This window comes from Thermobia domestica, chromosome 11 (genome assembly GCF_964235325.1).
Source record: "Thermobia domestica chromosome 11, izTheDome1.hap1.1, whole genome shotgun sequence".
Lineage (NCBI taxonomy): Eukaryota > Metazoa > Arthropoda > Insecta > Zygentoma > Lepismatidae > Thermobia > Thermobia domestica.
This window is the reverse complement of record NC_137464.1, coordinates 91,967,301-91,985,267: the sequence shown is the minus strand read 5'-3', so window position 1 is coordinate 91,985,267 and position 17,967 is coordinate 91,967,301. Positions and strand designations below refer to the sequence as shown.

Sequence of the window (17,967 nt, the reverse complement as noted above, 5' to 3'; positions counted from 1 at the left end):
TAAAGTTGTAAGAATACAGCACTGTAAACATCCATTGTATTCTTAGCAAGTATTCTACCACCATAAAGCATGATTTTGGATCAAATTTTGTGTTTTGCCAATATTCGTAAAGTAAATAAAAATAACTAGGTATTACGTATATTAGAAGTAAGATAAAGTGATGGAAATTTACAACACAAATATGCACATAAAAGTGTAGTTGAACTTGCTAATCATTTATGGGTGACATATACAATTGCAAATGTAGCAAAGTATGCAAATGTAATCTATACACGTGCAAAGCAATATATAAAAAGTTGAAAAATACTTATTAGAGAATCCATTTATGATACAAATGACATACTTAGAATATATTACTTAATATAATATAACTGGTGTATGATACCATTGTACAGCTCGTATGTAAATTGTCCATCATTATAATTTCGTGACAAAAATGGATGCAATAATATATTGCAATACAATACAAATTTGAAGGTCATTTTCATCTCATATCTTTCCCTGAAATCTTAGTAAACATTCAAACTTCCATAGACTGTAAATGTCAACGCGGAGCTTTCCATAGTACCTAGCTATAGCGCATGCTTTCGATAACCGTGTGGCGGGTGTAATACCTCGGGTGAAAATAGTAGTTGGATGCCACTTCAATAGTAGGGCCTGTCCTTCATGTAAAGCAATAGTTCCAAACATAAAAAAATATAATACATATCATACTTGTCCAGTTACAAGACTCGTACTATCAAAATCTTGATTTTAAAACATAAATCACAAGAATTCATAACTGAAATTAGGATTTTCGGTAAAAATAAAATTGTAATATTTTTCTGTAGATAGATTCTAGACTTCAAATACTTTTCTTTTTTAAATTTTTTCAGTCGTCAATTAGGATTTCAATGCTGAAATTTACAAAAGATATAAAAGTACAAAAATAAAACTGTTTATGATGATTTTGGTCACTCGTGCTAGCTAAACATATAGTCGCAAGAGAACACTTCATTTTTCTTCTTAGCTATGCTGGTATTAATACAAGTGAAAGATAAGTGTTCTGAAAAGGATTTCAATCAATGATAGCTAGCCAGCTTTCGGATAACTAGGTGAAATAGACTGTGCATACGGGCATTGTTCCTTTGCTCCTCAGAGCTAAGCTAAAATAAATTCGGATTAGATGACGGAGGTCACATCCTTTAGCAAATACCTAGGTAGTACCTAGTGCAGTTTCCTCACATTTTAATTTGGCTTCTTCCTCTGGGCAAATCTCTGGACAACTTTTCTGGAAGAAAGCATGTATACATACATCATGAACTGATGACCTTTATATATCTATATATCTATATCTATCTATCTATCTATATATATATGTGTGTGTGTGTAGGCTAATATACAATACAATATATATAGGCTTACTGCTTTCACCCAATGCATATGGTTGATGATATTTTCAGACAGAATTTTGGCACTAGGTTTATGGAATTTAATTCCATCTGCAACTCACTCTAAAAAGAGGGACTATTGATATCTTAAAAACAACTAATTCAACCTGGTTTAACAAACTGTGGTATTAGAATATCTGGAGAAATTATATATATATATATATATATGTGTGTGTGTGTGTGTGTGTGTAAGTGTTTTATGGTGCACATAAATATATTATTTCCAGGTTTCTCAGAAGCCAATGAGACATGGTTACCAGTAAACCCAAATTACAAAACTATCAATGTCAAAATGCAACAAGCTATTGAAAGAAGTCACCTAAAAGTTTATAAAAGGCTTGTTCATGCTAGGAATACGGATACCTTCATGTACGGCAATTTGGATGTGAAAGTTTTAAATAATACCGTACTAGCATTTACAAGGTAATGTTTGGATTATTATTTTTGTTTTAACGCTTACAATTAAGAAAGTAATATACTGCACTTCCCATATCTCACACAAAACTACTTCAAAGTACTGTGAAAAATAAACGAATAGGTTTAAATAGTCAAAGATAATGATATTTAAATTATTTAAACACAGAAAACATTACTCTTCTGAATTTTATAATAGCAGAATACTAGCGTCTAGTAGTAGTTTGCGGAAACTTTTCCAACAGCCTCGTATTTGAGCCCAGCCATTATCTATGGCGTGATCCTGTAATGCAATTCTCTTGAAGGCAAGATACTATGGTGGAAGACGGCCTGTGAGGGTTGTTCTTACATGGTAGTCCTCTCATCTGCCAACTGCACTTCATTAAAGTCCCCATTTATGATTTATAGGTTCTATTATTCATAACCTTGTAGTTGAATAAGGACGCGAAATACAAAAACTCAAAAAATATTCGTGTGTGTGTGAGTTTGTGATGGATAGTATTGTATTTTTTATTTTTTTAAAAAGGATTCTATCGTTTCTTCCCACATTCTAATTCCAGCACTAATTCCATTCATTTTGATTGATCATCAGTTTCACACTTATTTTCACTGTTTCATTGTTCATCCAAATTTGGTTTTAAGAAGCAAAAAATAAATAAATAGAAGTTCTCTGTAAAATACAATAAGCAGAAACAGTACAACTATGCAAATGTATATGTATAATAGTACAGGGGCGGATCCAGGACAGACTTCTAGGAGAGGGGCGCTGGGTTGTAATACTGCTGTTAGAGCTACTTTTAAGAGCTCCAAACTCTGGGATGGGTTTCATTTATATATTAAATAAGAAAGTTTCCCCTTCGGGGGAGGGGAGGGGGGACGATCGCGTCCCTGGATCCGCTCCTGTAATAGCATAGTCCTGTTAGGACTGCAAAGGTCTGTATAAGTACATGTGCTATATTCTGATTTTTTAAAATAAAATGCGGGAATGAGAGGCAGGAATGAGTCTTTTGAAAGTGCTGTAGCATTAATCCATATGTTGCTTAGATAACATAATCTCAAATTTGACAATTTTGATACTGTTAGGCGGTAGGTTTTCTAAAGCTAAAAAAATATATGCATATTTATTTTGTTTTCACAAAATTTTATTTATTTTGTTTTTTGTATATATACATTTTATTTTATTTTTTATTTGTATATTTATTTTGTTTGTTTAAAACTGACGTGAATGTGTTTACTGTTAAAAATGACAGTTCACATTACATACGTAGAATATCGTACCCCAAAATAATTCGATGATAGATTTATATGATTTAAGCTAGTGTAAACTACAGGTACAAGGTTTCTGACTCTTGTAACCTCGTATGATCTTACAAACATACACACGTCCAACTTTTTCCCCCCTCTATCCCCATCAAAAATTTTATTTCTATGCCAAACACTCGCGCACTTAAAAATATAGACTAAGTTCCTGAAGATAAATAAACTATAATAACAAATACGTTTAGATGAAGTTTACACGACTATATATTCAGGTATATAGAATATTCCTCTGTCTATGTGGTTATTATACTGTAGAGTTAAAGAAATGTAACCAATGTTTTGCAATAAAAATGCTTTTGAGATAAACCCTTCAGGGGAAGCTTCGGCTTTTTCTTAACAAGACAGTTTAGTCAATATAGGAATCATCACATAATTATACGGGCATTTCTATGAATTTTGTATACATTTATGAACGTAGTACATATATACTTGTAAGTATTGAATTTTGCATTTGCATAGAAGCAGACATTTTTGTTTTTCATTGAATTTCCGTTTGTTGTCTTATAGGGTAAAGAAAGGCCATCCCGGATATTTGGTAGCCGTAAATTTTGGAGATGAAGAGAAGAAGGTTAATTTTACAGCGTTTCCTCACGTGTCAGATTATGGGAAAGTCTACGCACTAAGCAGTGATTTCAAGCAAGATTTGACGTACAGGTAAATAATTTTCTAACCTGAGATAATTTTCTAACGAGAATATGGCTGTTGTAAATAGTTATTTGTTTTATAGTGTCAAAGTTCTTTAGAACAAATTACTTATAAAATCTAATTTTATTGATTAAGAGTCAAGACTGAAATTACTGTTTAATCATCTATACGCTCTATATATAAATAGTGACCACAAAATAAGTATACAGTAAGTAGATAGGTAGTTTTATAATACGTGGTGATGGTATAATGAAATTAAACCCTATTGAAAAATATTGAAATTAATTAAACCCTATGGCAAATATTGAAATTAAGTACTTAAACATTAAACTCAAGAGGTTAAACCCTATTTACTCCTTTAAGTATTCGAAACGTCCTCCATCATCGTTACAGCACGCATCCAACTTATCCGAAACACTTCGAAACACAGTTTGACACAAATTTCAGTCTGCATGGATGACTATAAATGCAGGCAGCTGTCATGAATTTCATTCCGATTACTGTTTGGGGATTTCTCATAAGATACTTGATTTCTTTTTAGTTTAGTCTAGAAAAAAAGTCCATTGGCAAAAGATCAGTTGAATGTGCCGACCAATCAATGTTGCTTCGTCATTCGATTCAATGCTATACGAACACATTAATAAGATAGTTCCTCACCATTAACGCACAATGAGGAATTCCGCCACCTAGTTAGTAGTACCTTTATTGAAGTTTGACCTAGTTCTGAATTGTAACACACTGTCTAGAGGTTATGATGCCTGATTTACTTGCGTCTGGATAGTCAAATGGGAATTTTTATCAGCCAAATTAACATAGGTGTGTCTGCTCAAGTGCCCTGATAAAACAGCCTTCGTCTGTTCAAATAATCTTATCATGCCTGTCTAGTTCTTCCAAGAATTGGTTACGCATGGTTTCACAAAATTCCAATCATCAGTCTCTGTTCTCCGCCAGCAAACCATGTAACAACAGCCTTGGGCAAAACAACTAGAAAGCAACGTTGCAGTGACGTTCCTGGCAAGTATAATTCCTGTGTCGCACTTCATGTAGACTTTTTCGAACTGATAACAAATGCCGTAGCAACTCTAATCTCAAATTGCTTTGTCACTGAAGTTCTCCAAATTTTGGTGAATTCGCCACTGAACCTTTTATATCAATCTTGCATCTGATGCGACTAATGGTTTGGCGTGTCGGCAGGGAAATATTAAACGCTTCTACTCATGTCATGAATATCTTCTTGACATTTTCAGTTGTTCAACTCTGCCTCAAAACCCATTTCCTTTGTTCTCCAGTTAAGTTCCCTGTCAACATTTATAACACTTGAAAAAAAAAAAAAAAAAATAAATAAATAAAAATAAATATATAAAAAAATGCAAAGATAAAATTAACAACGCTAAGTATACTAATGAATTACTGTATACTTACTTTTGGGGCTCCAGCTATGTAAATTTAAAATCCCATAACCTTCACGTAATGAAGCACTAGAATTTTATTTTTTGATTGATTATGGGTTTAATGGAGGAATTTTTGTATATATTAAACCCGTAATCAATAGTAATAAATAAATGTTTCATTCCTTGAATTAGTTATGGAAATCAACTTTGTATATAATTTGGTTTACTCACTTGTTAACCTTTAACTCCCAAGAAACACGTGTCATTCCACGACATTTCAGGGAAATTAAAGTAAAATCTTTTCTTTTTAGCTCGTTAGCTAGAAGTGTATTCCAGTGAAAAATTAAACGAGTTATAAATTGAGTTTTTTCAGTAATTACTGTGGAACCTACAGCTAATAGATTCTCTTTTCTAAATTTGGCTTGGAATTAATTGGAATATAAGAATACAAATGCTTAAGGCTCTTAACAATGAGGTGAGGTGATGAATTTTTTTAAAAGGAAGGTCACTACGCTTAAACACATAAAAGTATGTTTCATTCCAACATTCGTCTGATGAGACATGAGAAGGAAAACTAGTCAGCTTTCTAAAGAAGTTACTATTTTTTTTTTTTTTTTTAATGATTCCTATATGCGGGATATTTGTTTGCTCGAAACGTACTGCCCTGTTCAGTTCCAGGGCTAATGAGGGTAGTTTAACGTGGAATCTGACTTAAAATCACTTTAAAAGAGCACTAGTAACAATCATTTATTTTCTATTCATTAATCATGATGTTCATTTCAAGAAATAACATTGTCTTACTATGATGCAGAATCAACAATATTTCTTTTATTTTAGTTTTCTATTAAAAAAATGTCTGTGATTACCTGGTAATACCTATTTCATTTAGAAAATCTATTTTGACAAATATTGAAAATACATTTCATGATTTCACTTACTTTTCACAGTAGATACTTTGCTTTTCTTTATAATAATAATAAATAATAAAAAAAAAGATTCTGTAAAATTATGACAAATTATCAAACGCTGTAATATGTGCAATGTCTTTTCTATCTAATGTTATTTCATTATTTAAGATTACTTTAAAAGAATGTATGTGTTTTTTGTGGGTAATGTTGTGTCTGCTGCTCTTAATATTACGCGAAACAAAATATGTTCGCTAATTGGGAGTCCCAAATACCATTTTGCATCGGAGTCCCGAAGAGTTTTGCTACGGCACTAAGTGCAGTTTTAACTTTAGAAAATCTAACAGAACTGACGAAATACCGGTTAAAATTATGATAATTTCAGTCGCTTCTGAGGCCTCTAGATCATTACGCGTTAATAATAATAATAATAATAATAAAAAGTCAGGTTTCTATTAAAATTTCAAAATGAAATTTCGTGACTTTTTCATGACCTGTTCTTTCGCAAATCACAACATTTTGTTACATTCTCAAGAGCGAATTTGGGTCAAATTAAGCAGAATTTTCATGCGTACGATAGAAGCGTGCTTTGCTTGCGATTTGATAGCGTCTAAAGCCGGCCATAGGAACTTTTGGTGGTGAATTTTGACGTTTTATAGAACAAAATTTTCAAGTCTGTACTTATATTTGTACAGATAAAATAATCATGGCCCAAAAGCCAACTTTCGTGACTTTTCCTTGGCTTTCATGACCGTTTTCTGATTCCGTGACTTTTTCATGACTTTCGTGACCGATAGACACCCTGAATATGCTATAAAGGAGGCGCCTAGTATCAAAATCCACTACATCCATTTCGCTCAGTTTCGAGTAATCTCGCAAAAAGTGCAGTGAAGCTCCATATACAAGCTTACAAAGTCCCATATTCGAACTAGTTTTTTAATATGAAATATTAAGCTTTTAAACAAAATTTTGTTTCTATGGAATTCCTTTAGATCAAACGTATAACAAGCGATATATAACCCAATTTCGGTATAAAAAAATAATAATAAAAAAAAAAAAAAAAAAGTGGATTTGGCGGCTTTTGATACTAGGCGCTTCAAATATTTCATTAACACGTATTGTATAGAAATATGGAAGTAAAAATTTATTTAAATACTTTATTGCTTTCTTATTCTTTCAGATCCATTGTTCCAACAACCAACTTAGTACTTGCAGGAAAAAATGGAATAGTATTGGATTTTATACCTGAATTTGAAGAAACTAAAGCATAAATTTCCCAACATCATCACCGTTCATTTTAAGATATTAAAATATGAAAATATATTTATTGTATTAGAGCTGAGAAATAAAATTTTTTGTATATATCAAGTACTGGAAATGTTTATTTAAAATCAAAGATCTCCTTATGGGCATACATAATGTTATTACTATCGAAAGCAGAGGCGGTTCGTACCAAAACTACAAGTAAGGCACAAGTTTGTACACACACATGCATATTAATGTAACAGCTACGGTAGATTTATTATGTTTAGAAACAACACTATATAAAACCATATATGTCAAATTTAGGAAATGTAAAGCAAATAGAACGAAAGGTATTTTTTAAATGTTGTTTCTAATTAGACACTAAAGAAACTTCCCAATTGTGAAAAAAAACCGACCTTCATTGATTTCTAAAGCAAAGCTTTATTAAAATTATTTTTTTGAAAATTTCACTAAGTTCACGCCCCACATTTGATTGCCCTAACTCGCGAAACAAAGGCTCACACCATAATATTCCTAAGCTTGTATAGCGGATCAGCGTAGCAAAGCTTTATTAAAATTATTTTTTTTAAAAATTTCACTAAGTTCACGCCCCACATTTGATTGCCCTAACTCGCGAAACAAAGGCTCACACCATAATATTCCTAAGCTTGTATAGCGGATCAGCGTCTATCACAATGCCAAGTATGATCCAGATCGGCTGAGTTCAGTTGAACATATACGATATACATACTGTTCTTTTTCTTCTTCTTCTTATTATTATTTAAAAAACTCGAAGGGCTAAAACATTGCATGAATAAGCTAATTTTTGTTTTAATGTTTGGTTTAAACAAAGCAAAATCTGTGAGCGAGTGAATTCTTGCACTGAAAGTTTGAGAAGTTCCTTTGAACTTGCACCGAAAGTTCCTGTTTCAAGAATCCAATACATTTTATCTTTTATTTACACAAACGTAAGCCCAATGAAGAGCTGTAATTTTAATATATGTATGAATGGCTGAAAATAGGGCTGGCTTTTTAGTGGTCACAAAGTCAGGTGCCTTCCCAATTAATACGAAGAAAAATAATTAAGAAAAATGTGGACCTTTATTTCTATATATGAATAAGGACCGACAGAAGAAAAGAAAATCTTATCTTAATATGGAGTTTGCAGTCTTGATCAATGTCTATGAGAGATCTGGCAATATAGTGTAAGTCACGATGCTTGATATTACTATCTGTTCAGGTATTCTGGCTTGTCTCTTTCTAGCGATGACCTGCTTCACAGACCAGCCCTTTCAACGCTTGCCCTTACTTACAATGTAATCACACGTTTTTTGTGACGGAAAGACAGAATCCGTTTCGGTCGGCAGATGAGACCGTGGGAGGAAAAATAAGGCAGTGTTTAAGGTCTGTGGTTGTATTGGCATACTCAACCCAAGCAAAATGGGATGGATCTGTTCCCCTTCTTGTACACACACAAAAGAGTGATTCACATTAAAGACTAGAAGAATCGACCGGAAATATATATATATGTAAAAGTCTGTGTGTGTGCAAGCATGTAGAGAATGAATGCATATTCTTGAGCCACATTTTAAATTGATTTACCACTGAAATGTTGGTGTGAAAGCAATCATGCGAAGCTATATACAAATATGTAAAAGTGTTACACTTGTAATTCAAAATTATTATAAAATAATTAGTCAATTGTCAACTCTTGTATGACAGGTTTAAGGCGCACAACACTCACGGGGAGGGGGCAGTAAATTTTGTTCTCGGAAGTCCTGCGGATATTCATGCATATTTTGAAATTTGATCGTGCGTATATGGTTTCCAAATGTGTCTTAAGTATGAGATACCAGAGTTCGATTCTCAACAAGAATGTGTGATTCGAAGTCTACGTTAAACAGTCGGCCTACGTCTTGGTGCTGAAAAATGAATGGTCGAATGAATAACTGCTTTAGAAACGATTAAAATTGAATACATGTTTGTTTCAATGCAGCACGAAAGTGTTACCATGTGTCTGAGAATAAATAAGTATACGATAAACAAAGTTTACTTTCCACAGTTATTTAACTTTTGTATCTGTTTAAAATTACACTCTTTAAAGTATGTATGTTATTGGATACCGTAAGATGGGGTTACTTTGCACAAGATTTAAACATTTTAAAGAAAATCGCAACTCACAAACGTAATGATTTAGAACACTATATTTTGGACATATAGGGCCTTATGCAGAGTCATTCTGATGAGTGATTAGTATCATACTAAAGAGTTCGAATAACATATGTTTCGTGCAGTAGTCAGGCCTTTAGCATGACGCTAATCATTCTTCAAAACGACTCTGCATAAGGCGGATAATAGATAAAGGAAAACATTATTGCAAGTTCATTAGTAAACATTCAGTATGACCATAGTTATTGAAATATAAACTTTGGTGCAAAATAACCCCATAGGTGGAGTTACTTTGCGCAACACATCTTACAGAAAAAAGTATGTTCAACATACGAACATAGCGTTTCTGTGCAATGTTTTCCCTTCAGTATTTATACATTTTACATATTTTACCTACACAAAACTGCATGCAGTCTACAAATATTGATATTAGAATGATGGTACCGGTATCAGTACTTAGTTTGAATTATCGATATTTGTATGTAAAGAAAATTATGTAAAAGTAACCCCGTCTTACGGTATATAACCGAATAGCTTTTTTACAAGATCGATTGAGAGGGGTCACGGTCGCTCATCTCTGGAACGAAGGATATGATTTGATCCCCGCCCAGCGCGTTTGTGTTGGACAACATCGTCTCCGCATTCTAATTCCATAATCCATTTTCATTACTTCATTTGTCTCCTTTAGCCTGACGGGTTCTATGGGTCGTACAGGGATTATAGGAATTTCATTTCATTTACAGAATCTCTTGAAAATTCAATTGAAGACATACACTGAGTAGTGTTGGCAACATCAATTATTTTCTATTACATGAATAACATGAATTCTTCGCGCTTAATAAAGTACGCATAAAGTTAAATAATTCTGCAAGTAAAATATATATACTGGATATATATGATTATACAACGGTAATTTTTTCCCTATAATATTTATATCTCAGAATTTAAATGTCTTAAAAGTAAAACTTCACTGGAGGTCCAAAAGCGAAGGTTTCTGTGATGCGGGGGGATACAAAGTCAGTTTACCGCTATTGCCAACGTGACTTCCTCGTTGCACAACTATAGATCAGCCACTACTTGAGTATAAATTATATGACGGAACGGTTAGCCTATATTAAATACAGTGCAGTTAAAATGTTGCCAATAGATGGTAGCATGTTAGATATTTTTTCTTAAAACTGCTAGCATTGTGTGTATTATGTAAATACAATAAACGTAATGCCTTTAAGAACATTTTCTAATAGCAAAAAGATATACTTACCTATTTATACGTTAGCGATTTCCAAAGGAAATATATATGCAAAGGAGACATTGTTGATTCAGTAGCATTATAATTTCTCACATACTGTCTTTCTCCCACTCTTCCTCGTCAGCCTCCCCCAAACAACTGAAAGAAAGATCTACGACATCGACTACATAGTGAACTGCAGAGTGGAACTCTAAGGTCACGAAATTCTCCAGTGCTTCCGCTGTCAACGGGCGTGTCACCTCGTCTTGTTAAATGCCTTATCACCACATCTTACACAGAACTGCCCGAAAAAGACACTCCAGCAACTTATGTCAACTGCGGGGGTATCCACTTGGCGAATCAATAGAGATGCAACTACCTCAAGGAGGCCAAGAACAAAAAGAACAGAACAATTATCCAGCGAAAAATCAAAATCATCAGACACAGTCGACAATACTCCACACGCTTCCATTTCTGTGGAAGCCGAACTCGCAGCACGCACCACATCCTACGCCTCGAAAACAATCAGCTGCATTCATGTCCGTCGCCGAGTTAACACCTACCTCAACCATGGGAGGGAAGCCAAAGGAACCAGCAAAATAGGCAAAAGAAAGTGATACCACCCAATTTACCATATATATAAATACACCTTAGTACCCTAAAATTGCATTTCTATCGCACCACATTAGACAGCTTCATGATTCTGCAATGAGGTAACTTGGTTGCATGCGAAATTTGTGACTCAAGGTTGTCAAAATGGCACCTAGGCGGTCCTGAAAACCTCTAGTGAAGAATCTCAGTAATATACTGTGAATCTTTGGAATTAGAAGGGAAAGAAACTGCTCCTCGTAACGATCCACGCTTAACCAGCGTTATCACACAAGTCTATTTGAACAATGCTTATCCCGATCCTTACATAAAACTTACGTGAAAAAGATATCTTCCCTTGGCTTCACTATTGACAATACTGTAAAACTAGCGCGCAGCCAATAAAAATATGCTTTTGGGACGGAAAGTCTCAAACATTGGTAATCTAGTCATTAAAATGCCTTCTTAAATACAATTTGTAGCCTCAAATGATGGAGCATAAAACATATATATCTCATGAATAAATATTACAAGATAATCCAATACAAGACGTAGCTCAGATTTGGGGTGCTATTCAAATGCGTATGGAAGAGCCTAAGTAATCATTTGAAATGAAACATGATTTATTTTGATATAAAAAGATAAGACGACAATAATAGATTATGAATAAGGTGAAGAGAAAATGTCTATTATGTAATGCATGGCTCTATAGTTGAAGTGTTCGTGCCTCTTCTTTGTCCCTGTTGATTGCATTCTCACATTCGAAAATAATGAAGTCCTTTCGAAAACAAAGATGAAGCTTTCAATCACCGATGTCTCTCGTGGACGGTTCACCTAGAATCAATCTTGAATTAAACAGCAAGTTTTTATGATCTCCGTTATACCATGTTCTCGCAATTTTCTATTCCTGAGGTCGATGTCGGCCTCAACCAAAAAGTGCAGGTTCGAGCGCCTAGGTTTCAATCATGACTTGGCCTCTGGTGGCGGGATGTTTACACATGACCCAAAGGACATCCTCATATGAACCAGGGCCTCTGCTCATGACGATGACAAAAAGTAGCTGTCTCATGGGTTTCACCAGGTCAATATATTTTAATCAACGAGAGTGAACCCAGAAAAGTACTAAGCTTGGTGGTTATAATCTAAAGAGGAATGACACGCTGTAAGTAAAGCAGATAATGAAAGACGGAAGCAACAAGTGAGAATTCCAATAAATTACAGGATGTTTAGAAATTATACTGAATAAAGATTCTGCTCGGTTAATATTTTTAAGGCAAAGATATACCGAAGATAGTTCGCGATCGAGGTTGAGGTTTAAGTCGCGGTCGCTACCTCGATATTTAAGTCTACATGGATGAAGAGGCACACATAGCGAGGAGGTCGCATCCTCGCTGTAAATTCTCAGTTTGAGGAGAAACATTGTGGCGAGTGTGAAATTATTGCATAAAAATCACTGCGAAACCACATTTTGAAATTGAAAGGACCAAACTGTTTATAAATAGGAATGGACGCGAGACGAAACATGAGAAATGCTAAGTCTCGTCTCTTGTTTTGCAAAAACATTTGAGGCTCATCTCTTGTCCATCTCTATCAATAAATCAGACTTTACCTTTTTACAATTTTCTGTAAACAAATGCCCTCTTTCAGCACAAAATAATAATAATAAATAAATAAAATAAAAAAATAAAAGTCTTCAGGTTTTGAGGTGGAGGGTGTATTAACTTCAGCAAATGAAGTTTTGTCACTGCAGTTCCATTATTCAAAGTTTCCTCCCTATGAATGCGTGCCTGTCTTTACAGGTATTTCTTTACCTTACGTCAGTAACGAATTTAGAAGAAACCCCTTTTTATTAATCTTGAAACTAGGGGTGGAGTTTTTAAGCATAGATATGATGAACAGTAGCTTCTTTTTCTTCCTTTAGAAATTCCACAATTTACGGACTTCAGCCCGAAAGCCTTTCCTGTAACCACCACTGCTATATATAATAAGCTACAGTATAATGCTCAAATATCTGACATTGCCAGACAATAACTTATCTGACATTCCCATTTCAGTTGGCATTTTCTTCGTCTCTATTTGAAATGTGCCTTTTATGATGTTTGTGTTTCTTATCCCATATTGCTGGAACATTCCTCACTAGTTCTATTAATATGTCTTTCATAAATTTAATAGTGCAGCAAAACCTCTCGAGCATAGACACACAATCCTCCGCAGACGGAATTCTAAACAAATAAAGACTATTCCGTGCTACGCTTCAGGGAGAACCAATGAGAACACGAGCCACAGCGATGCTTCCGCTGAACATCGATGTAAAAAACTCTGTTGTTTATCACCACCACCACTAATTTATCCTCGCAGTCGACCTCTAGGTCGCGATGTAGTGTACATCTTCGGCAAGCGCTTACTCATTTGAATCCATGTTTTTGTGCCAGTATCGAGGTAGCGACCGCAACTTAAAACCTCGATCTCGATCGCGAGGTTTCGTCGGTATGTTTTTACCCTTACTGTTGACTAACGGGCCAACATTACATTATACAGTAATCCAGACACCCTCCAAACCTGGTCAAAACCTCAAAATTCGAAATTATCGGAAATATGAAAGACCTTACAGATTTAATACGGGAAGACGTAAGGTGTGCAGAAATAGGTAGGTTTTCGTGCAGCTCGTAAGGGTTGGGCCTACATTTAGTACCAATGTGAAAGAGTAATGTCGTAGAAGAAGGCGATGTATCTACCCCAGTAGCAGACGCAAAGTTCATGATGTGAAAACAAAATGTTTCGTTGTTAGGCGTCAATAATTATGCAGAACACTGTTATACATTCGTCGTTCGTGACACATACGTAGAACTCTAATGTGCTTTCATATACCAGTTAATATGTGGATAAATAAACAGATCGAAAACCAAAATTGGTATACTTGATATTGAATTTTAAGTAGAGTTTTATTTTGAGACTAATTCTATTATGTGGTGGATGTGATAGTAGGGAATCTTATCTGTTAGAGAAAAAAAAGACCGAGTGTTCCCCGTTTTTGCCTGATCTGGTTTGAAAGGCATATTTGTATGTGACTAGGTTAGTATTGTTGCGAGTAGTATTTAGGCTAATGACTGTTTTTCCTTGTCATTCCAGAATTATTATACGAAACGAAACACGAAGGAGGCCTCTACAAGTCCTGCACAATGAAGGAAACAGATCAAAAGGCAACACCTAATTTGTTTCTTTCAAGGAAACTAATCAGATGTTGCCTTTCGATCTCTTTCTTTCCTTCATTGTGGAGGACTTGTATAGGCCTCCGTGTTTCGTATGACAATTCTGGAATGACAAGGAAAAACAGTCAATAGCCTAAATACTACTCGCAACAATACTACCCTAGTCATATACATATATGCCTTTCAAACTAGATCGGGCAAAAACGGGAAACACTCGGTCTTTTTCTCTAACAGATAACATCCCCTACTATCACATCCACCACATAATAGAATTGGACTCGACTGGACTGAAAACTACATAAAATTCAATATCAAGTATACCAATTTTGGTTTTCGATCTAAGTTTATTTATCCACATATTGACTGGTATACGAAAGCATATTCGAGTTCTACGTATGTCACGAACGACGAATGTATAAATGTTCTTCAATATTGACGCCTAAAAACGAAGAAACCTTATTTTGTTTTCACATGAACTTTGCTTCCGCTACCGGGGTGGATACATCGTCGTCTTCCACGACTTTACTTTCACATTGGTACTAACTGTAGATCCAACCCTTACGAGCTGCACGAAAACCTACCTATTTCTGCACACCTCACGTCTTTCCTTATTAAATCTGTAAGGTCTCTCATATTTCTGATATTTCGAATTTTGAGGTTTTGGCCAGGTTTAGAGGGTGTCTGGACCACTGTGCATTGGTTGAATAAACCATTCATCTCAGCTCGACTGCCTCAAAAATTAAAGATGATGAAGTGCTTCCTGGAATCGGACGCGGAATCATCCAAATACTGGACACTTCTGGGGATCCGTAACAATATATAAGTTTATCTGAGAAATATTTTCACTACTGCACTGTATATTTAGAAGCTTTTATCTTTGAGGGTCATCATAAATAATAATAAAAGTCTACTGATAGGAATTCCGCATATCTACGAAGAAATGATAGCAAGTTAATTAGCACGATGTAAGAAATTTGAAACATTTCAAACTTTATTAACTACGATTAAGGTAATTTTCATTTTCACTCACAATTTGTTATTCCTGCTAATTCATATATTCTTAATCACAACAATTGTCCGTTATGCTAACATGATGGTAGGTGCACAGATCTACAGCTGATGGCTTCTTCACATTTCCGTAAGCTAATAAATTCAACACTGATTTCATAGAAAATTATCTATTTAAAACCTATACTGACGAAGATTAACGAATTCGCCTCTGGTAGATCATTTTACATACAGTTGTAATCTTTTTTAATACAGCAGCCATGTTACCTGAGCTAAACATGAATATGCAAACAAATATTTAAAAAATACAAATCTTTGACATGCAATTCAGGAGAATGAACAGAAACTACTACATTTGCTGATGCTATAGTTTATTCTTGAAAGCAAGACAACACATACTGTGAAAATTACAAAACATTTCATACGCACTGGAATGTCTTTTTGGCAATAAAAGTTGACAAAAATTAATCTCTAAAAATTTGACATGATATCTTCATAAAAATTGTAATAGTAAGTATAAAAATAAAGAAAACTTTTTAAATAATTTCATTACATAATAAAAATGCATTATTTTTTTTAAATAATTCCATTACATAATAAAAATGCAATATCAAGCATTCAAGAACTGAATGTGTGAAGGACAAGTCCCACAAACTTCATTCTGCTCTTCTACTGAATTCATACATTTATATTTTTTAATATTTTTAATCAGTTGACCTAAGTCTTACACATTCTTCTGCACGAAAGTAAACACAACTGATTGTTTGCCTGGAATCTCTACCGAATCGGTAGGTATCTTCGCCCTGTCAAAATAAGATACAATTATTATTATTATTAAATGGACATTGTATAACATTGGTAGCCGAAATTAAAATTGTTTCAAATATGAATAGTTAAAGATGAGCCCCAGTGCAACGAGTAAGATACTGTTCTTACTCTTTTATTGCTAAACTAATGGTTGTGCAAGCTTGCCCACTACTTAGCTACGTAATCACGCTCAGAAAGAATTTCCAAACGGTTATTTCAATAAAGAAATACTCTTATCTCCCACGTCTTTAATGAATGCCTACGTTTCAAAACACTTAATAGTGTTTTAAATCAGATATAATATAACCTATTTAAGTCTTTATTAAACCTCACTTGAAGAGGTAGTACAACAATTTTAATACAGCTGTGCGTATTAACGTAACGGATTTTTTTTTTTTTTTTTTTTTTTAAATACATTTTTCACCGAATCTAAATAACACAGTTCGGTTCCAAGAGGCTCCTTATGTAGCAGATATCAATATTCGTCCAAAGAACTTTCAATTTGGTTGTATATTTTGGTAATGAGGAGCATCGTAGACTTCCAAACCATACGAATCTAAATACTAAATCAAACGTGATGGAAATATTACTTCCGGTTTCATAAGTTTCCATTATTTTGATTCACCAAACCATCACATGTATATGACGAAATGGAAGCTATCCTTTGTTCAATCTGCTTGGAACTAATTTGATTGTGTCATATTTAATACGAGGGATTCAAATATTTTTAAGTTCTGCAATACTACAATGATTGATTTTTCGTGTACGATTTATGCTTAAATCCTAGCACCCTCATCTTATTTTATCATCTGACAATGGAATAAGAATTGTTGCGACCAGGAAGGTGTTTGTCAACTTCTCTAATCATATCTTCTAGTAAGAATTTAAATCTATTTTGTGCTAGTTTGGTTCTACGAGGGACGTTCCGAAAGTAAGTTTCGTCATTTGTTTTGAACGAGACGATGGTACACCAGATGAAACAAACAATCGCCATAAGACACCACACTCGTTGCTTGTTCAACAACGGAAGATGCGTCAGCGTAGATGGAATGACGCACACGCAGAGCACCGAAGAAGAGGGAGTAGCAGCAGACCTGTGTACCCGAGGTTATTTGAGTACAAATCATGGCAGGCAGACGTGTGCTGACGTGGTCACAAATGTAAGTACGTGCTGTTATCCGGTATGAATGGGCACGTGGGGCTAGTGTGTCCGTCATTAATGAACGCCTACAGACCGTGTATAATGAGGTCATGTCTCATCAAATGATTGATCGCTAGTGTTGCATATTCATTGAAGACAGAGTGGAGAATGACGGTCCAAGTGGGCATCCTCCATATACACGAATGGAAACAATATTGCTCTCGGGAGGCCACTTCCAAAACAATGTTGGGATTGTGAGAATTTCTTGCATCGCAGGGCACCGAGTGTTACCAGAATGGTTTATTCAAATTGATTACATGCTACAACAAAAAGTCTCAATGTTGGTGGCGACTAAGTCGAAAAATAGTGAAAGGTGTACAGTTCATGGTGTATTTGTATTTGGCAATAGGTTTCCCTGTATATTATATATATAAAACTTACTTTCGGAACGTTTCTCGTATAAATTT

General features: G+C 34.5%; 2 protein-coding genes across 3 annotated transcripts in view; one reads left to right on the top strand and one right to left on the bottom strand.

Moving 5' to 3' along the window:
* LOC145664283 (salivary alpha-glucosidase-like) overlaps positions 1-7,473 on the top strand; it is a 138,497-nt gene extending 131,024 nt beyond the window's left edge. For both annotated transcript variants that reach the window (XM_081730820.1, XM_081730818.1), the window contains 3 exons: positions 1,658-1,853; positions 3,672-3,818; positions 7,286-7,473. In XM_081730820.1, the coding sequence (XP_081586946.1) occupies positions 1,658-1,853; positions 3,672-3,818; positions 7,286-7,376 (434 nt within the window). In that variant the 3' untranslated portion in view covers positions 7,377-7,473. The remainder of the gene's footprint in view (positions 1-1,657; positions 1,854-3,671; positions 3,819-7,285) is intronic.
* Positions 7,474-15,906: 8,433 nt separating this feature from the next.
* LOC145664281 (maltase A3-like) overlaps positions 15,907-17,967 on the bottom strand; it is a gene marked incomplete at its 5' end in the record, with an annotated part of 45,223 nt that continues 43,162 nt past the window's right edge. Inside the window, 1 exon segment of the mRNA XM_081730815.1 lies at positions 15,907-16,355. Within this exon segment, the coding sequence (XP_081586941.1) occupies positions 16,277-16,355 (79 nt within the window). The 3' untranslated portion in view covers positions 15,907-16,276.